Below are 22,153 nucleotides of genomic sequence, written 5' to 3'. Positions count from 1 at the left end.
TATTTCTCAAAATGAATTCATTGTTTTTTACTTTACAAATTTCCCGTTTCCTCTTCCGGTAATCGTAAAATTTACGCATAGGCCTTACTTTCCTCAAAAAACATAACAATGGAGGTTGCGAAATTAAAAGATGATAACAAGAAAGTTGTTGTTGCTCAACAATTTAAAGTCCCGTCTCAACGTTGGATTAAACCTAAAAAAATTCTAACTGAGGACGAGTTTTCACAGGTAATTTGATTAAAATCAACGGTGTAGTGAAGTCAGTCTGTACTCTGTAGATCTAGAATATTCTCTCTGGAGTAGGTCTATTGGGAAATTTTCCCTAATTATCATAGAATGATAAAATGGACCCAGATTAATCCTATAATATACCCCATTGATAAAAATATCAAATTTATCATTCTAGGCCTAATAGTTTTTTTTTAATGAATTTTCAAAGTTATGTGTTTAACTTGTTATGTTTCATTGTAAACTGCATTCGAGACGTGTGATTGGCTTTAAACTTGCATACCAATGTTGCTATTAAAGATATAATGATAAAACTTTGCACATTTGTACTCAATGATATAGGCAATAGAAGTCTACACATAAAATAAAAATTAGAAAAGAGGTAACTAGAAATAATGAAGTCAAATTAAGGGGTGTGGCACTGTATAGTGACTGCTATAAGAGGATTTCCAGACTGCACAGCTAGGTTGCTATTCCATATACCATCATGAAACTTTATATATTAGGACTAGAGAATGTAAAAAATACAAACATGCAAGTAAAATAAACATAGCTAGAGGAAAACTATAAATTGTGAACTTGAATATGGTACAGCGCAATTAGACTATGATGATTAACTACAGGCTAATATATTGCACTTCTTTGTTGCTACTATAAAAATAAAGATAAACTTTACATATTGATTCTGGTGTTAGTTATAAGAATGCTAGTATACATATTGTACAGGTAATGTATAGAGTTAGAACTTACAAGTCAAATACAGCACAATATGATCAAGATACTTAACGATTTGCCATAAACATTGGATTTGTGTCCGTGTATAACATGGTAAAAATGTTATTATTAATTTAGAAGACTTAGGTTCTTGTAATGTTTCTGATGAAAAGTGTAGAGATGTGCTAAAACTCAAAGATTGACATTTCACAGTATTCTTATTTATAAAATGTTTAGTAAAGCTGACGTATCCTTTGATAAATTCTTAAATGACATTAATTAAAGTGTTCATGTTTTCTTTCTATTATAGTTGCCTATTACTAAAACTGTAATGCAGTGCAGCTTATAAAATTGGGCTTTATTATTTTTAATTTAGGCCCTTTATAGATCTAGATAGGCCTGTCAGTATTTACATTAAGGCCTAATAGTTTATATATATATATATATATATATATATATATATATATATATATATATATATATATATATATATATATATATATATATATATATATATATATTACACATCTCTAGACCCAATATTATTTTAGTGTTTTCATTTCCATTTAGATCTGGATCCTATTTTTTTAAAACTGTTTACAATAAATTTAGATTTATTTCTACTTGAAAATGCCTTTATAATCTATTTATCTGCAATTCGTTAATGCTAGTTTGCTAGATCTAGTTAACCTGGTATATCGTATTAAGAAGGTTAATAAAAATCTGGCTAATTTAAAATTTTATAATTTATTTAGGCAGCAATTAGGCCTAATTACATTCTTTCCATTTTTAATTTAAAAATTTAGATCTACAGTATATTTATTTTAAAGCCCATTGTATTGTAACTGTCCATTTAAAAACAAACAGCTATTAAAAACATCGTATGCGCTTATCTATTAATATCTCGTAACCCGGCCGCCATTATGAAATTACGCACGCTTTCTCGTTCCTACCCCTACGAGTTTTATCGCGCTACTCCTTATTGGCCCATGCTTAATAACCCTTCATATCGACATTTCTATTTATCCAAATGGTTGGCATGCTATTTAAGCCTATTTTCATACAATTTAGAGGATTATTTATATCTGAAATTTAGTTGTCAATGCGCCAGTTCGGTAGCGTCGGCATTTCGACAAATATTTGCTATTATCGGTGATTGCTTTCGGTATCGGACAATGTAAAACGGGAGCTAATTCATTTATTAGTATGTATAAAAGATTAAATTCAACTCAAATATTCATATCGAATACATTTTATTCTTCGATTCCGATGGCGAGAATTAACATGTTAAAAAATGGCGAATTTCAACAAGTACGATGAAAAAGTCAGGATGTGGTCGTACCGAATCGAAACAGCGGAAGTCGAAATGCCTACTCTGGAGTAAAGAAAACAAAAATTGGTAATCTATCGTTTTAGGTACGTAAAATCGCCCGCGACTAGTAATGTGAAAAACAGGTGACTCCTTACATTTTAATAATTATTTCACATTTTGAGTAGGATTTATGTTTTGAAAAATACAAAAATGTTTCCTTGTTTCATTTATGTAGGCCTACCTTTTTTTAAACAATTGAATTAAAACTTTTCAGTAATAAATGAACACCAGCGATGTTTCCAACAGATGCAACCATGCTCATTTACTATACTATAGCAGCCATCTTGTTAAAGTTTTATTTTTATAGACTTATAGCACGAGATTCAGGCGGAAGTCACTCTATTTTACAAATGGCTGCTGTTTACATAGCAAATCTTGCTTGCAGACACTGCTGTTTAAAGTTAATTTCTGGCCTATATTGATATATTTAGCCATTGATTTAGGTTTATTATTCATTTATCTATAATATTTGACACAAACATATCACAATATACTTCTATTACAGCCTTGACATTGAGGTAATTTCGTACATTAATAGACGCGGGCGATTTTACGTACCCAAAACGATAGATTACCCAAAAATTAAATTATTAAATTAAACTTTTATTAAACAATCAATTATTTCACAATTTTATTTCACTATTTCCAGCTTTGTTTTAAAATTAACAAAAACATTTCATGTAGGGCCAGCCTGTTTTTACACACTTTTTTTATTAAAACTTTCGAAGTCGAAGTGACTACTCGGAAGATTTTTCTCCCCAACGTCTCCACTTAGGCGGCAAAAGATAGCTCTGCGCATGCGCAGTGACCTATGGCTAGGGTTAGGGCTAGAATTAGGGATAGGATTAGGCCTAGGGTTAGGATTAGGGTTGGTGTTAGGGTTCTGCAGTTGTAAACACACGCATGCGCAGTACCGTCGAAAACATTGCCGCGATGGCAAGTCGTAGTTTCTCTACATTGCGCATGTGTATCTTATTCCGGCTAGCATCGGCCTAAAACTTTTTAGTTGGCTAGTAAATTAAAGATTAGGCCAGGGGTGTTTTTTTATCATAATCTATTAATTCTACCAAGTTCATTGACATTTGTTAACTCTTTAAGCCCGTAATTATTTTCACGTTTTACTGGAATTATTTTTTTTCCCACATTTTTTTTCAGTACCCCTGCGGCTTAATGACCCATATCTTTTTAACCGTTAATTTAAACCCCACACATTATTGATAAAAATTAATCGTAATTGAATACCCTACACACTGATATAAATTTTAAGGAATTATTTATTTATTGAAGAAAGATAATTACTTAGTTTTAAAGAAGAAAAAATAAGGAGTTGATTTTTTCGTGAAAAAATTACGCTTCTGTCTGGAAAATTAATAATAAAAATAACTTTTCATGAGTTCTTGTTCATAGAAAACGAAAGTACGTCCATTTATCTACAAAAATCATGGATCGGATTAGTCTTAGTATAAATACTTTAATTTTCGTTAATTTTATAATGCGGCGACGTAAACGTTAAGACGCGGCCGCTGAACGGCATTCCGCAGTGTTGAAAAATGCCGTTTTTCGAGTTGGTTTACAAAAAACATTCTATAAAATACAAAATCGATCTAACGAGAAAACTACAAGAAGTAAATACAACGAAAAATGGCCGCTCTAGCGTTATCATGACCTAGATTTACGATTAAAAACTTGGATTCCGAAAAACAACGAATTAAATAGAGAAAATTTTATCGAACGCTGGGAGCGTCGTTACGGTATGGCAGGCCGGCAGACCGACCGCTGGGAGCGTCGTTACGGTCTTAAAGAGTTAACTTTTTTTTGTTTTGCTGTTTGTAGTTTATAGGTCTACAGTGTAGGCGGTTAGATTCACAGCTTCCGGGTTTGTTGTTTTGAAGCCATCTCCCGGCTCATGCGTTTACCAAAAATGGTGACCAGCTTCACTTTCACTAGAGGGATAAAACTAATGATTACGAAGCCATTGTCAATTTTAGAAAGAACTATCCGTTTCTATTTAAGTCTGTTATTTAAGAATTGTCTGATGTACTTTTGACCTAATTTCTTTGTCTCACAAGCGGCACTTTAGTGAAGTAGCTCTATACAATTCTTATCTTTCAAATCAAATTAGTCTAAAATACCAGACTATGTGTAGATAAAACTTGAAAGTATCAATTTTACACACATTGCAATTAACTGGTATTATTTTTTATACAAACATCACAAAATACTTGTATCATGTCCCTAAACCTTTGTTTTATATTATTAGCTTTGGCCGATTTTACGTACCTAAAACGATGGAATACCCAAACAAATTAGGCCTATAGATTACTAGTAGGCTAATTATAGGTTATTTTAAGTAATTAGACCTACAGGCCTAAATATCATAATTATTTATGAAAAAGCGTCCAACCTTTTCATATGTACTTAACTAAACATTCTGTTTTCAAATTGATTATATATGCTTTACCTTACACAATCTTAAATAACCTTTTGCAACAGGGCATCAGCAAGATAATTGAAAGAGATTTCTTCCCTGACTTACCTAAACTAGAGGCACAAGCTGAATATTATGAAGCCTTGGAAAAAAATGACTTGGTCAAGCTCAGGGAAATTCAAATGAGATTCAAGCGCCCAGATACTGGTACTTCTGATGTTGGTATGGAGTTTTTATTCTTTTCATCATTGAATCCTTTTTTTAAAAGAATTAGACTTACCCATTTGTTTTGTTTTATTTTTTATCTGTTTACTAATATTAGGTATTGTTAAAAAAATAGTTTTATCATTTATAGATATGCATTGATCTACAAAATTAAGGACAATTATAAACATTTTTCAACAGCCAGCACTCCAGCTACATTTGAGACTCCAGAGGGTCGCAGAAAAACAACCCCCGCAAAGAAGATACAGAAAGATGCCTCACAGTCTGATCCAAATAAAGCTGGCAGCCAGATGGATATTGAAGAAGCCCTGGAAAACATGGAGGAAGGTGTGTTTTTTTTTTTTTTAATAATAGGGGTGATATATTCTTAATTTGCCTGTTAGTTACTGTTTCAACATTGTCTTTAACCTCATGTGCATTAGATCTAGAACCCTTGTTATGTTAAATTAGGCCTTGCTGTTCTCTTTCAGTATTATAGAAAATTAACAGTGTGTGTAATAAATCACTATTAAGTGCTGAATTCATTTAATATTATTCTGATCTCTGTAGATACAGATACACCTAAAATCAGGCTTGACTCTTTTTTGGCTAAAAATACCAGTGAGGACAGTGCATCATTTGTTGAAATCCTGAAAGAATCTGATCGCAAGCATAGACTCAAGCATGCTTGGTTGTTTGAGAAAGAAAAAGAACAATTAGCTGTGAGTTTTATAGAAGTTTTACTAGCATGTTGTTGCCCTGTGATTTACTGGGGTTTTTTTTCTTCTACTTCAATGCATAACAAGCTTCAACCTTTAAAACATGTAGAAAACATTTCCTCTCATTTAAATTTGTGTGAGTGGGTGACAGTGATTTGTGTTAATCAACTACATTCAAGCTAAAGTGTGCTGCTTGCTCCATCTCTTTATCACTATGGTCTGAATTTTGTGGCAAACACATTCTGTCCAGGCAAAAAGTTTAAACCTGAGTGATTGGTGTAATAGTTAATATATGAAAATATATATGCATATACACAAATGTAAAACAAAAAATCTCACTTTTATACTGTAGTAATTGTATATAAGTTTATGTTGGCCTTAAAAATGTAGATTCTCGACTATTCATTCCTTTCTCTAGGAGCATGAGGAGTTTTCTATTGTACCAGCTATTGAGGATCAGGCAGCCATAGAAGACAGACCAGCTCATATAAACTCTTGGAAATATATTAATGAGAATGCTGTTATGTATGTGCCAGAAGGCAAGTGTTCAGTTTTTTTAACTCTTTGTTTTCTTATCCTGTTAACATGCATAGCTTCTTGCTTTTATTTTAACTTTGTGCGTAAAAGGAAACGTATTTTTTAACTGCAGGGCTAGAACTAAGTGCTAAGGAAATGATAGAGCTGCAGAAGCACAAACCCAAAGAGATAGTCCATGAAAACACACGGTTTCACTTCAATCCTTTCAGCAATGCCAGGAGCAAAGAGGCTATGCAGCAGGCTGCTGCTTTTAAGGCTTTGTCCAATCAAGGTATTCATCTTGTTTTTTTATTTCTCCCTCTGCTGTCTTTTTTTTTTCTAAAGATTTAGTCATACACACATATTGGTTAATTTTTTGTTACAGCCCGCTGTTTAAATCTGCTCATAAACATTAACATAGAGGGCTATGTTTTAAGGTGTGGTCACACACTTGTCACTCACATCTAATAGATACCTGGCATATTTATTGACAAGTTATGGCCGCTGGCCTGCATACTGACAACAACATTTTTCACCATTTTTTTAGTCTCAAAAAGGACTCAATATTACTTTTTTTATGGCTCTATTACTCATTAGTAATATCTTAAAATGTAATTTCTATAAATATCATAATTATTTTTTACGTTCAATCTTTATTAATCATATATTTTGAAACAATTTCATCCTTTTTTACATTGAGCACAATAATATATTACAAAGCTGAAATAAAATTAAAAAAAAACTATTTTGAAACAGGAAAAATTGGCCATGATGGTAAAGAAATTCAGCTGAGACAGTCACCACAGGTCAATGGCTATGGATTTGTTGTGACACCCTCCCCAGCCCCTGGGGTGTCAGAGTCTCCTTTGATGACCTGGGGTGAGATAGAGAGCACGCCCATGAGGCTGGACAATAACAATGATGCTCTGCCTTCAATGACGCCAGGACCTGTGTTTAGGGTATGTTACACATGTTTTGTATTCCCACGTTAATTTTTATTTCTCCTAGTAAAGTATTTTGAAGAATTTTTATATTAATGGGAGGATAATATAATTTTTTAAAAAAAAAAGTCCGAACTGATGTTCAAATTTATAGTGTAACTTTCTTTCAAATTTTCCTAACAAAAATTGATCAGAAAACTTCTTCCATTTTTAGCACTTAGTACTTTATTTAAAATCTGGCCTTTTAAATTCCAAAAGATTCAAATATCCATCACACTAAATATACTCTCATTAAAAAGGCAATATTTTTGCTTTCTACATTTAAGTAAATTTATTTAACTTTAAACAACACTAGATTCCTGATGTTCCAAAAAGAGACAGACTTGCCCTGGAGTTATCTGAAAAAGCTAGCAAAGCTCACAGGGCTAAAAAAGAAGAAGCTATCAGACAAGTTACTCGTAGATTTGCGAGGTAATGCCATTTTTATACTATTTTTAAAGTTGAACATTTAGTTCTAATAAAAATATGTAAATATGTATAAATACATGTGCGTTGCTTTTGAGTTTATCCTGATCTTGTGTAAAGATTTATAGAACATGCATTATTCTATATGAACATATTTTAAACATCTTTTAAAATGTTTATCATCAGTGAGTTTTAATTATTAAACAAACATTTTTTTTCTTCAGTCCTTCACCTTCATCAAAACTAGGCCTGAGCTCAGTGGAAAGACTCAACTCCATGTCCCCAGCAGCCCAGAGGCTGGCCAGCAAGCGGCTGGGCATCAAGACATCCTCAGACAAAGCCCTGCTAGCCAGCTACACACCCAGCCCCTCCCCCACCCACAGACTCCCTGGCACCAAGACCCCCATCAGACTGACGCCAGGCTCTCGCAGGTCACACGGCTCATTGCCAGGCAGCCCTGCAGTGTCCACGCCATCCAGCGAGCGAGGGGACGCCACTCCTTCTAACTCTGATCTCTCGTCATTGACTGACCACCTCCTTAAGTTACCTCAGAGAAAAAGAAAACGTGCCGCTGATTTTTTTGAGCAGCAGTGACTACAGGAACCTCCTGAAAATACTTGAATTATCCAGCGCCTAATTAGCGGGCTACACAGTTGAGAACTACATCTCGGATCAATTTTCTTCTTGCTGGCTGATATGGATTAAAATTTAGCCTGATACCTTTAAGAAAATTGCAATGAATGGTTATTGAAATGACGTCCCCTGCGAGATTGTTTAGAATCTGAACTAGTGACGTTGTAACCAAAAAAATCCGATGTATTCTTGTGTGTAAAACTACTCAGATTGTGATAAAACTATTGTAAAGAGTGGGTTGATCCTGCTCAGATTCCAATGCCTGTTGTTACATCAATGTTTCATGTCCTTAAAGACAATACAATGTTGCCTTGCATTACCACAACTATTTGCACCTTGATGTACATTGATCTCTCTAACCTTGAACATATGTGGATTGATGCTGTTATCTAACACAATTGTTGGGCCTACAGACATTAATTGTTGTCATCTATCCCAGAGTATAGTTGCTATAATGTCTGCTCAGTATCAACTCAGGAGCATGTATGTTAAGAGCCAGCAGCTTCGCCAACAACATAGTTGGTTGAGGATTAAAAGTAAAATAAGCATTTTATTTAATTTATTCAGAATCAAAGCCCTTAGTCAGGAAAATGCTAATTTTTCTAAAAACTTGTCATTAAATGATAATGAAATCATGTTTGTATAATCTTTTAGTGGTTAAGTAATCTTGTTTTCATAATTTGCACTTAACATAGTCATTAGTGCTGAAATGTAGAAGAAAATGTAAAGTATTTATTTGAAAACCTGCCAAAAAAGTATTTTGTCCATGACAGTAATGATATGTAGTAGTGGTAATTAAATGAAGATATTAATGTAAAGAAAAGATGCCACAATTTAAGTAACCACAGCAACAGCAGTGTGATTACACTCAGACACTGTTCTAGTCATCACTTTATGTTGCACAGTAAAACACTCCATGTTTTAGGATCATTTATTTTAATTTTAAAGAAAAGTGGAATTAAAAGAAGTGAAAAGCACCTTGTTTGATGCTTTTAGTTTGAGAAATATGTGTGATGACTTGTCTTTCAACTGAAAGCAGTTGAGAAAACCATTTTTATAATTTTATTCAATTTATGAAAGGGTGGTTGATGTAAATGATGATTTCCTGATGGCAGGTTTAGTTATAGAGACAGTTCATTGATAGTGTTGATTGTGTTAACAGTGTCTTTCAGCTTACATTCATCATATCACACTATTGTAAAGACTTTTTACATTGTTCCCCATAATGTAAGTTAGAATAGGCATATTCACATGATGAGAACATTATTTTAAAGACGGGCTATTAATCATGAAAGGCCTGATAAAGTTATTAAACCAAAAACACACTTTAGAATTAGGACAGAGCAAAAACTGACTAGACAAGATGGATTGGGACAAAACATTTGACAGTAGAAAGATGGAATGTAAAAAAAAAAATGGACTGAATAAAAATGGACTGAAAGATGAATAATACACTTAAAATAGAGAAAAAAAATTGACTGAAGGAAGATGGACTGGACAAAAATGGACTCAAGAAAGATGGACCGGACAAAAATGGACTCAAGAAAGATGGACCGGACAAAAATGGACTCAAGAAAGATGGACCGGACAAAAATGGACTCAAGAAAGATGGACTGGACAAAAATGGACTCAAGAAAGATGGACTGGACAAAAATGGACTCAAGAAAGATGGACTGGACAAAAATGGACTCAAGAAAGATGGACTGGACAAAAATGGACTCAAGAAAGATGGACCGGACAAAAATGGACTCAAGAAAGATGGACTGGACAAAAATGGACTCAAGAAAGATGGACTGGACAAAAATGGACTCAAGAAAGATGGACTGGACAAAAATGGACTGAAGAAAGATGGACTGGACAAAAATGGACTGAAGAAAGATAGACTGGACAAAAATGGACTGAAAGACAAATACACTAAAAAAATAGTGGAATAAAAAAATGGACTTAAGGAAGATGGACTAGGACCAGAGGGAATGTACAGAGAAGGATTGTCAAAAAAAAAAGGACTGAACTGATATTGATAGATGGTCTGGGCTAAGCCGACCTAGACTAACAAGACCTAGACAAATATTAACTGAACTAGACTGCCTAATCGAACGTGTGGAATGCTACAAATCTGTAGGCTCGTGACAATCCGAAGGTGATCCGTTAAACTTGTCTTTTATACTCTCAATATGCCCAATCGTCTGGTTTGTGTGCAGCTTCTTGCACAATTCACAGTGCATTTTTCCGGGGATAACATAGCGCCACCTGGATAGGAGTGGAGGTGTGGACTAGCTCATCGTCTGATCGTTAATAAACTAAATTTATAATAAATAATTGTATACAAATGATATTAACCACACAAAGCTAATAGAATTAATTGAAAAAGTGAAGCAATCAACTACACGCTCTTGTGTTTTAAATTTAATACAGGCCTACTAAATTTTAGAAATCCGATGAATACCGCTGTACAATATATTTAAACATCAAAATTAATTAATCCTTAGTGACTGCAATTAAAAGAAATTTCTATTAAATTGATAATTATAAGACAGTTGAAGTAGAGTTCAAAAGCTAAGGTAGGCCTATACGCAATATTGTAAACTGGCAAAATAGTTTTGCACACACTAGTTTAGTTAAGCGGAAAGTATATTTTAAACACAACTAAAATAAATCTGCCTCACGAACCTATTCTTTCTCCGCAACATTTCTGTGTATCTTTTCTTGTCGGACCCAAGCTCCAACAAGTACCTGGCCAGTTCTTCTGGTGACTGGAAAAAAATCAGGCAACAACTTTAGCGATACTTTTAAAATGAGAAGATGAAAATCAAATGTGTAGCAATGCTGTTTTTTTTAAACAGAAGATTACGCCACATGTAGAACTCACAGAAAAATCAGCGGCGTCGACAAAGATCCCAGAGGGCAGGTATTTCTTGTAGTTAAAGTCACCTCTAACGACAGGTATGATGTCAACGTCTTTGAAGAGTTTGAAAAACTTCTCAGTGATGTAGTCCTTGCAGAAAGAGTTCTCGAAAGCCAAGTAAAACCTTGAGTCAGATAGATTCAACATCTAGACATAGAGCAGTCAGATAGATACAACATCTAGACATAGGGCAGTCAGATAGATACAACATCCAGACGTAGGGCAGTCAGATAGATACAACATCTAGACATAGGGCAGTCAGATAGATACAACATCTAGACATAGGGCAGTCAGATAGATACAACATCCAGACGTAGGGCAGTCAGATAGATACAACATCTAGACATAGGGCAGTCAGATAGATACAACATCTAGACGTACTGCAGTGTAGTAGATATTATAGGCCTATCTATAGCATTGTCAGTAGACTATATTTCTATTTTTTCAAAACCTGGCTGTGTATTGGAGGACACAGTGAACACGTCCATAATTGATGTCACAATTAAGTGGTGGGGTCCATAATTTTGTGGTGATGTGTGATGTGAACACGTCTATAATTGATGTCACAATTAAGTGGAGGGGGTCCGTAATTTTGTGGTGATGTGTGATATGGTGGATTCAGACAATAATATATTTCATTTAAAGAAAAAAGTAATGTTCGTTTGTAGAGACCAGGATTTAAGAAGTCTCAACATGTGGGCAGATAATGAGGATATGGTGAGCAGGACTAAAGAACAGGACATTGTGAGCAGGACTAAGGAACAGGACATTGTGAGCAGGACTAAGGAACAGAACATGGTGAGCAGGACTAAGGAACAGAACATGGTGAGCAGGACTAAGGAACAGGACATTGTGAGCAGGACTAAGGAACAGAACATGGTGAGCAGGACTAAGGAACAGAACATGGTGAGCAGGACTAAGGAACAGGACATTGTGAGCAGGACTAAGGAACAGGACATTGTGAGCAGGACTAAGGAACAGAACATGGTGAGCAGGACTAAGGAACAGAACATGGTGAGCAGGACTAAGGAACAGGACATTGTGAGCAGGACTAAGGAACAGGACATTGTGAGCAGGACTAAGGAACAGGACATTGTGAGCAGGACTAAGGAACAGAACATGGTGAGCAGGACTAAGGAACAGAACATGGTGAGCAGGACTAAGGAACAGAACATGGTGAGCAGGACTAAGGAACAGAACATGGTGAGCAGGACTATGGAACAGAACATGGTGAGCAGGACTAAGGAACAGGACATGGTGAGCAGGACTATGGAACAGGACACACAGAGAACATGACCTAGTTATAAAAAACGTAGAACACGAATAAAAAACACACCACAGAGAACAAAAACTAAAAACAACGACAGGCACACACACACACGTACGCGCACGCACGCACGCACACACAAAACAGGACTTCGAAAACGGAACACAGAGAGCAGGACGTAGAAAGACGAGGGCACAGAAAGCAGGATGTAAAAAGATGAGGGCACAGAGAGCAGGATGTAGAAAGACGAGGGCACAGAGAGCAGGACGTAGAGAGACGAGGGCACTGAGAGCAGGACGTAGAAAGACGAGGGCACAGAGAGAAGGAAAGACGAGGGCACTGAGAGCAGGATGTAGAAAGACGAGGACACAGAGAGCAGGACGTAGAAAGACGAGGACACAGAGAGCAGGACGTAGAAAGACGAGGATACAGAGAGCAGGACGTAGAAAGACGAGGACACAGAGAGCAGGACGTAGAAAGACGAGGGCACAGAAAGCAGGACGTAGAAAGACGAGGGCACAAGGCTTTAGAAATAGAGGGCACAGAGAGCAGGACGTAGAAAGACGAGGGCACAGAGAGCAGGACGTAGAAAGACGAGGACACAGAGAGCAGGACGTAGAAAGACGAGGGCACAGAGAGAAGGACGTAGAAAGACGAGGGCACAGAGAGCAGGACGTAGAAAGACGAGGGCACAGAGAGAAGGACGTAGAAAGACGAGGGCACAGAGAGAAGGACGTAGAAAGACGAGGGCACAGAGAGCAGGACGTAGAAAGACGAGGGCACAGAGAGAAGGGCGTAGAAAGACGAAGGCACAGAGAGCAGGACGTAGAAAGACGAGGGCACAGAGAGAAGGACGTAGAAAGACGAGGGCACAGAGAGCAGGACGTAGAAAGACGAGGACACAGAGAGCAGGACGTAGAAAGACGAGGGCACAGAGAGCAGGACGTAGAAAGACGAGGGCACATAAATCAGAACGTACTTATATTCTCTAGACAACATTGGCAGACACAGAGCCGAGTCATCGAACCGGTACCCCGCCCCACAGGTCAAGTTCCCGCAATCGCCGAAGATGTCCACGGGCAGGACGGAACTCATCCTGCGGACGTAGACCTCCCTGAGCCCCCAGCTGTTACAATGGCTGACAAACCAGGCGACGTTCTTTGATTTACCGTCGTAGATTCGATCTAGAAATAGAGCGTTTGATGAATTATGTTAAGCCTTAAATTAATGTTGCTCTTTTTATTATTCCAATTTATCCGCAATGTTTTTTTTTTTTTTTTTTTTTTTTTTTTTTTTGTAAACTGTCTAATATAAATTTATTATTGATCTGTACTTTTATAAATATATTTTTCGTGCGAACATTTTAAAACAATCCCATTAATGAAAGGGATTCTTTCCGGTCTAATAAAAACAATCTTTTTGTTAAAGGGCTTCTTCTTGTCCTCTATGGGCTTGCATCTACTTATTTAACTGGATGGGTATGACAAGCCAAGTCATTAAATATGTCTTGCACCAACCTGGCAGTCAAATAAAGGGCTTACATCTTTCTTGTCTACAAATATGACTTTACTCATAGATTTGTTCAAATATGGGCTTACACTATCTAGCTGTAAAACATGGTCCTTCACCTTTCTAATATGGGCTTATTCCCTGTGTGGCTGTCAGTTACGGATTTTAATTTACCTAAGTATCAAATGTGGCCTTACATTTATCTACTCATCAAAATCGACTGTGTAGTTGTCAAATATGGACCTATCTTGTCGTCATTTATGGGTTTATGCGATTGTTAAATATAGAATTACACGTACCTATGTGTAAAATACTAACCTACACCTGTCTAGTCATCAAATAAGGGCTTATACCTGTCTGATTGTCAAATATAGACCTACACGTACCCAGTTGTCATATACTAACCTATACCTGTCTAGTAATCAAATATAGACTTATACCTGTCTGATTGTCAAATATAGATCTACACGTACCTATGTCCTTGTATGGAGGCTGGTATTTCTCCAAGATCCCATAGACCATCGGGATATCTGCGTGCAGCTGGTAGGTCAAGGTCCAGTTAAACACAGACTTGACCTCCTCCCTGTCCAGGTTATAGTTCTTTATCGCCGGGTCAAAGTTGAAGAATATCCACCTGAGAAATAGATGAAGAGAAATATGGGCGTGTTTGTGGCTGAGCAGCCTGATAGTATGTAGTCACAGAGCTGCAAGAAGAAGAATTTAAAATGTTGGGTTGCTGGGCTGTGCAAGGATGGAGACAGACTGAGTATAGTTTTAGATAAGAGTCGAGATACTTTGGAGCAAGAGGACTGCATTATAATGACTACACTGAGAAAATCTTACGTATGTGACCTGTAGCTGCCTAAGGAGGTCTTCAAATTCATAAGCAGAGTTCATCTGCAGCTATAGAAATTTTTTAAAAATTGGTTTATTTAGAAAAAAAAATGTTGTGATGTTCTATCGTATTTACCGAAAGAGGTCTACAAATAACAGATAAGCAGAGCTCTTCTGAAGCTGTAGATTTTTAAAGAATTTTTTTTGTGGAGAAAACATTTTTGTGATGTTCTACCTAAATAAGTCTTAAAGTAACAGATATGTAGAGGTAACCTACAGCAGTAGATTTAAAAAAAAAACTTGGTTTATTTGGAGAAAAATTGTTGTGGTTCTACCTTAGTTAACTAAAGAAGTCTTCAAATAACAGATAAGCAGAGTTCGCCTGAATATGTAGATTTAAAAAAAAAGGTGATTTAATTAAAAAAAATGTTATGATGTTCTACCGTAGTTACCTAAAGAGGTATTCAAGTAACACATAAGCAGAGCTCTTCTGAAGCTGTAGATTTTTAAAAAATTGTTTATTTAAAAAAAATGTTCTGATGTTCTACCGGAGTTACCTCTGTCCGTTTGGACGGTGGAAGGCAGGGATTTTGTGCATCCTGACAAAGGTGGCTTGGATCATGACGGCATCAGCTTTTGACAGGTCGTCAGTGTAGCTGCACTTACTGTACCTGCAGTCTTCGAAACTGGAAGGTGGTAGTGTTGACGTCATAAGTGGTCAATACACCACAGTACACCACATTACACCACAACATATGTGGTCAGTACACCACAACATATGTGGTCAATACACCACAGTACACCACGAAATACATGGTCAGTATACCACAACACACATGGTCAGTATATTATAGTACACCACGACATACATGGTCAGTATATTATAGTACACCACGACATACATGGTCAGTATATGATAGTACACCACGACATACATGGTCAGTATATTATAGTATACCACGACATACATGGTCAGTATATTATAGTACACCACGACATACATGGTCAGTATATTATAGTATACCACGACATACATGGTCAGTATATTATAGTACACCACGACATACATGGTCAGTATATTATAGTACACCACGACATACATGGTCAGTACAACACGACATACATGGTCTATACACCACGACATACATGGTTCATGGTCAGTATAGCACTACATATACCTCAGAAAATACATATTAGTGTATTACAGTCCCGTGTGACTTACCTATGATTGTGTTGTTTCCTTCCTAACGGTATCAAGTATGCGACGTACTTGACAGAATTCTCTACCACCGGCAACGACATTCTTCCCGATTAAAAAAATAGCCACAGTTAAATAGTGCATAGAGACATACAAATCTAGACATTCAGACAAAATTTCTATATCATGAGAAATTACATAAGCACGTAGACATATAACTTAACAACGGACAACCAGACAAAACTTTAAAAATACGTATACAAACAAGAGCAATAAAGAATTAACTTAAAAACGCACTTAAGCAGCTCCCGTTTCTCGTTGTATATATAAGGTGAATTTTCTAGTCGTCTCATTTCTGCCTCATCTTCATCGTTTCCATTCTCATCTTCATCGTTACTTGCTTTGTCCTCCCAATCATCACGGTTTTCATCATCTGCACAAAAAATATCAAATAAACCAAACATCGTGGATAATCAAGAATTAAATATTTGAATCTTTAAATCTGGCGCCGTCGATAAATGACATCCACCTGTAAGACATTTTAGTTGCCTCTTTGTAGTGGACGTGAAGGGGGCAGAGTTTCTTCCAGGTATCTCTTCGGGGGGGGGGGGGGGAAGGTCAAAGCCCGCCCAAAACTTTTTTACCGCCCCCCCCCCCCACCGAACGAAATGAAATTTATATAATTTATATAGAAAATATATACTTTTAACAGTGTCCGCCCCCCCCCCCCGAAGAAAGTCTACCGCCCCCCCCCCCCCGAAAATTTCAAGCGCCCCCCCCCCCCCCGGAGAAAAAAGTCTGGAAGAAACACTGGAAAGGGGATGAATGGGGGTCAATGTGGTTTGTATTTTGTATCCTGTCCCTTTCAATCCTCATGAGGTGAATTGTCAGTCATGTGATCATATTCCTGTTTGTACCTGTCTGTGTACGTGTTGATGGTGTGTGTGTTAACTTCAGGTAGTGTAGGTTAGTACTGTGTACTTTTATATAACCATTGTATCGTAGTATTGTGTACTAGTTAGTGTTAGTATTTAAAATAGCCTGCGTTTGTTTAGATAGTGTAGATAGTGTTTAACTCTTTTTAGTGTTAAAAAGCCTTTGTTTTATTTAGCCTCGTTTCTGCTTGTTTTCTTAGATGTTGCACTACGCACCGGATCACCTGTAGAGGCGTGTCCGTGTGTTTACAAACTGTCAGACACTCCCCACCCATAAAATGGCGTTAATCTTCATCCTTGCATCGCCCCAACCCCCCCCCCCCCCCAAATCCAAATTTGAGCTTTGCTATTTAAAGTATCTTATTTCTAAAATTTCAATAGAAATCTAGAATTTAAATAAAAATTAAAAAAAAAAAACCCAAACAAACAAAAACTGCAAACATTCAGAATAAAAGACATTTCTAAAATGCAAAAATGGGACGTAACACTTTCTAACACGTCCTCATCACCCCTCCCATTCGTCACACAGCACCCCCTTTCACACCTCGCCGTTTATGGACGACGTCTCTGAAATCTGTTTTTAAACTCGAACACAATATGTGAAGAGGTTTCAAATGCTGGATCTCCAACTTAATATGAACATGTTCAACTACGCTGAACTAGAAGGAGCTTTCCTCAAGCTAAAAGCTATCCAGAACTACTTTTCCCACAATAACTACAAGAATATTTTCTTTCTCATTAAGATTAAAAGGGAACTATTTTCTCTGGATAATAGGTAATAAGAACTATTTTTCCAACGAATGAATGTGAATTGGTAAAATTAAAACCTATCCCTTTATATTGCGCTGGGCGGATTAATCGTGTTCAGCGACCATTGCGTTCAGCGACCAAGCCTTACTTTCCTTAATAAAATAAGTCCACCGTAATATCGAATTAAAGCATCGAACAGAAATGATTTTTTTTTTCGATTCACTAGAATGTTTATAGGTCTAATTGTCATAATAATGTATAGTATTTTCATTTTTTTAACCAATATCATCTTGTTTTGATTGTTAAGCAAGATTCAATGGCGGCCGGAAAAGGTGGTTTTTGTAAGGATCTGTTCAAAGCAATATGTTTTTATAACTTTAAAAAAAGTAAGGATTCCTCTTTAGACCTTGCGATTCATCAGGTAGATGAACTACAGCTCATATGTTTCTTGTCATCGACGTGTGTGGTGATGTTGTGGCCAGCACTATGTCAACTTCGTTTACTTTCCCCAACTTGAGTCAGGTATCCATCAGAACTGGGACGTCCTACAATCACAAGTCCGAATGGAGATCCGAATTCGAGACCTTCGGGCTAGCAGCCAAACACTCTACCATTCGACCACGCAGTCATATAGCACTATATTTTTCGTAACTGGTTATTTAAAATTTTACGAAGCTTTTAATATAACACTCTAAGGAAAAATAATATTTTAATGTTAATTGGATCACTGATGTAACGGGATGGGGAGCTTTGTCAATTTTTTTGTACTCAGTACTGTTGTGGATGGGGAGGGTTGTCTAACAATTACCCAACCCGACATTGTCCAGTTAGCTCTGAACACAGCTACATCACAAGTTTACCCTACCAGACACTGATCCGCCGGTTTCAACCCTCGCTTCAGTCCTCCCGTCGCCAGCAGGTTTCTTGCTCGCCTCCTCCAACTTCACCAAAGTTTTCCTCTCTACGTGGGCGGATTGTAGCACCAGTTTCTGTTTTTGTGAGCCGACATCCCACCTCATCATCTTCTCGACAAAAAAGATAAATACGACGGCCACGACGAAAAATTTGAATACCGTTCTCATCTCCGACGAGGTAGTAGTTTGTCTTGTGAGCGAAACAATCGATTTATTTATATTCCTTCTGTTACGAACACATCAGTTCAACGTTTTTATAAGCAGAAATCCGAACTTAATAATCTATTTAAAAATAAATATCAGTCCATATGTTTGGTTATTAGGAATTCAAATTTTATAATTCCCTGTTTATGAACTCAGAAAAACTTTATTTGAAAAGTTATTCGCATGTTAATTTTTTTTTCTACGGACAAAACACTAGTGTTTGTAGATATGCAGTCTTATTATCCTTTTTGAAAATAAAAACAGAAATACAGTTGCTTCGTAGTAGGCAATAATAATTTTAATATTTCAATTTGAATGAACATATTACAATTGTTTCTTCAGTACGCAAGCGGTTTGTTTTATTCCTTTGATGTTATAAAATAAAAATTACACCTGGTTCGAGACTTAAAATTTATAATATTTCTCTTCTATAAACACTTCAGATCAATTGTTCCGTAACTAAGTAATATTTGATATCTTGAACTCCCATGTTTAATGTACACATCCTAGATTGTTGTGATCTTTGTTTTGTACACGGACAGTTTCCTAAAAACAGTGAGTTTGTACAAATGTGACGGAACAAATGACACGTGATCCGTGTAGTCGTGTACTCAATTTGAAACACGTGATCCAGGGGGGAATCGATACAGAATAAAGGTAAGTGTGGATAGACCCAATGGAGTTTTGAGACCGATTTGTGAAGACCAGTGGTTCTCGCATTGTTCTAGAGATACTCTAGGTAGTTGACATGAGATTGTGCCAAATGGTTTTTCCGTTATCGTAGAGACACCCAAAGGTCGAGATCACTTGGTAAAGCCGGGTTTTTTTTTTTTTTCTTTGTTATAGAGATGCCCCAAAGGAGTGAGAGGGCCCGGGCTTATTGGTCATCGCATTGTCGTAGAGACGTCCCAAATGTTAGCAAAGATAACAAGTAGCACGTTAGTACCTGTCTTGTCCTGCATTGTCGTTCCTTGTATTAACGATCCCTGACGACTTGAGATAATTAGATGTAAGAAATTGGATTTCAGTCAACTAGTTCTCGTATCAATATAAATGATCCAAACAGGACCCAAAAGATATGAAACTGCATGATACAGCACCGAGTACAATAAATAAAAAAAGAAGTAAGGAATTATCTTTAGACCTAGTGATCCATTAGGCAGACGAAGTAGAATTCGCATGTTTTTTGAGCTCGGCGTATGAAGGGTAGTCAGCACTTTGACCAGCCGTCTTTACTTTCCCCTGACAAGAGTTAGGTAGCCTACCCATCAGGGACTTGGATCCGGATCCGAACTCAACACCTTCGGGTTAGCAGCCTAGGGCTCTACCAATTAGGCCACGCCGCACCATAAAGGCTGACTTGATATTCTCAAGCTCAGCTCCTGGTCCAAACATGTTTTAGAATTCGCCTTTGATCTTGATAAATCTTGATCAAAATAAATATTGTAACCACCACCACACAGAGTGAGAACCATCGACTCCGATAGGACCACACTATCATATCTCAATTATCTCATTACTGTCACCCATCGCAGCCACAGTCTACCAACAGTGTGAAAACCAAGCTCCACTTCAAACCTTTTCTTCTCCCTATTTCTCTACACCTGACCCACCTGCCCAGGTTTCTTCATCTACCTTAGACAGGTATGTGACTTTAATAACCGTTTCAACGTGTAGGTTCAATCGTGTCATCAAATTTTAAACCCGTGTTAAACATTGATGAGAACAAGAGCATCTATTTGAAATAAACTCAGCTATCGATTTTTATTTGTTCGATGAAGTCTCATTAGTTTGGTTTAACCAACTCTTAGCCAGTTGACAGAAAAAAAACATACCAGACACATATCACCGACTAAATATCCCAAGTCAAAATATCTCAGACACAATATCACCAACTAAATATCCCAAGTCAAAATATCTCAGACACAATATCACCGACTAAATATCCCAAGTCAAAATATATTAGACACAATATCACCGTCTAAATATCCCAAGTCAAAATATCTCAGACACAATATCACCGACTAAATATCCCAAGTCAAAATATTTCAGACACAATATCACCGACTAAATATCCCAAGTCAAAATATCCCAGACACAATATGACCGACTAAATATCCCAAGTCATAATATTTCAGACACAATATCACCGACTAAATATCCCAAGTCAAAATATATAAGACACAATATCACCGTCTAAATATCCCAAGTCAAAATATCTCAGACACAATATCACCGACTAAATATCCCAAGTCAAAATATCTCAGACACAATATCAGCGGCTAAATATCCCAAGTCAAAATATTTCAGACACAATATCACCGACTAAATATCCCAAGTCAAAATATCCCAGACACAATATCACCGACTAAATATCCCAAGTCAAAATATCTCAGACACAATATCACCGACTAAATATCCCAAGTCAAAATATCTCAGACACAATATCACCGACTAAATATCCCAAGTGAAAATATCTCAGACACAATATCACCGACTAAATATCCCAAGTCAAAATATCTCAGACACAATATCACCGACTAAATATCCCAAGTCAAAATATTTCAGACACAATATCACCGACTAAATATCCCGTCAAAATATCCTAGACACAATATCACCGACTAAATATCCCAAGTCAAAATATTTCAGACACAATATCACCGACTAAATATCCCAAGTCAAAATATGTCAGACACAATATCACCGACTAAATATCTCAAGTCAAAATATGTCAGACACAATATCACCGACTAAATATCCCAAGTCAAAATATCTCAGGCACAATATCCCAGGGCAAAATATCCTAAGTCAAAATATATTAGACACAATATCACCGACTAAATATCCCAAGTCAAAATATGTCAGACACAATATCTCAGGGCAAAATATTCTAAGTCAAAATATCTCATGCACAATATCTCAGGGCAAAATATTCTAAGTAAAAATATATTAGACACAATATCACCGTCTAAATATCCCAGGACAAAATAGGTCTAAACATCTCAAGTCAAAATATCTCAGACACAAAATTTCACCTACTAAATATCCCAAGTCAAAATATCTCAGGCACAATATCCCAGGGCAAAATATCCTAAGTCAAAATATATTAGACAGAATATCACCGACTAAATATCACAAGTCAAAATATCTCAGACACAATATCACCGACTAAATATCACAAGTCAAAATATCTCAGACACTATATCACCGACTAAATATCCCAAGGCAAAATATCTCATGCACAAAATCTTGGGACCAAATTTCTCAGACAAATTATTTCTGGACCAGATTTGTCAAACGTCGTATCCTAGAAATAGCAATCCCTCACAAAATATCACAAAACAAAATATCACCGTTGTAAATTACACATGTCATAATTTGAACAATTCCTGACCGATGAAGATGACATTTGGT

At 36.5% G+C, this 22,153-nt stretch overlaps 2 protein-coding genes across 2 annotated transcripts; one reads left to right on the top strand and one right to left on the bottom strand.

The window, feature by feature from the left end:
* Positions 1–62: 62 nt before the first annotated feature.
* LOC131927284 (splicing factor ESS-2 homolog) lies at positions 63–9,202 on the top strand. The gene is made up of 9 exons (XM_059283048.1): positions 63–228; positions 4,808–4,964; positions 5,148–5,294; positions 5,517–5,668; positions 6,084–6,204; positions 6,315–6,473; positions 6,938–7,140; positions 7,478–7,593; positions 7,812–9,202. Exons 1-9 carry the CDS (start codon positions 109–111, stop codon positions 8,179–8,181), a joined length of 1,545 nt encoding a protein of 514 aa, XP_059139031.1. The 5' UTR covers positions 63–108; the 3' UTR covers positions 8,182–9,202.
* Positions 9,203–10,326: 1,124 nt separating this feature from the next.
* Positions 10,327–19,308, bottom strand: LOC131927285 (3-galactosyl-N-acetylglucosaminide 4-alpha-L-fucosyltransferase FUT3-like). The gene is made up of 9 exons (XM_059283049.1): positions 18,484–19,308; positions 16,231–16,366; positions 15,958–16,038; positions 15,293–15,421; positions 14,375–14,535; positions 13,372–13,576; positions 11,090–11,249; positions 10,891–10,973; positions 10,327–10,470 (listed from the first exon to the last, which is right to left on the bottom strand). Exons 1-9 carry the CDS (start codon positions 18,698–18,700, stop codon positions 10,329–10,331), a joined length of 1,314 nt encoding a protein of 437 aa, XP_059139032.1. The 5' UTR covers positions 18,701–19,308; the 3' UTR covers positions 10,327–10,328.
* Positions 19,309–22,153: the final 2,845 nt, after the last annotated feature.

This window comes from Physella acuta, unplaced genomic scaffold, assembly GCF_028476545.2.
Source record: "Physella acuta isolate Inbredline_101_S28 unplaced genomic scaffold, ASM2847654v3 ptg001394l, whole genome shotgun sequence".
NCBI lineage: Eukaryota > Metazoa > Mollusca > Gastropoda > Physidae > Physella > Physella acuta.
Note: the sequence above shows the minus strand (reverse complement) of the source record. Positions and strands in the feature narration are given on the sequence as shown.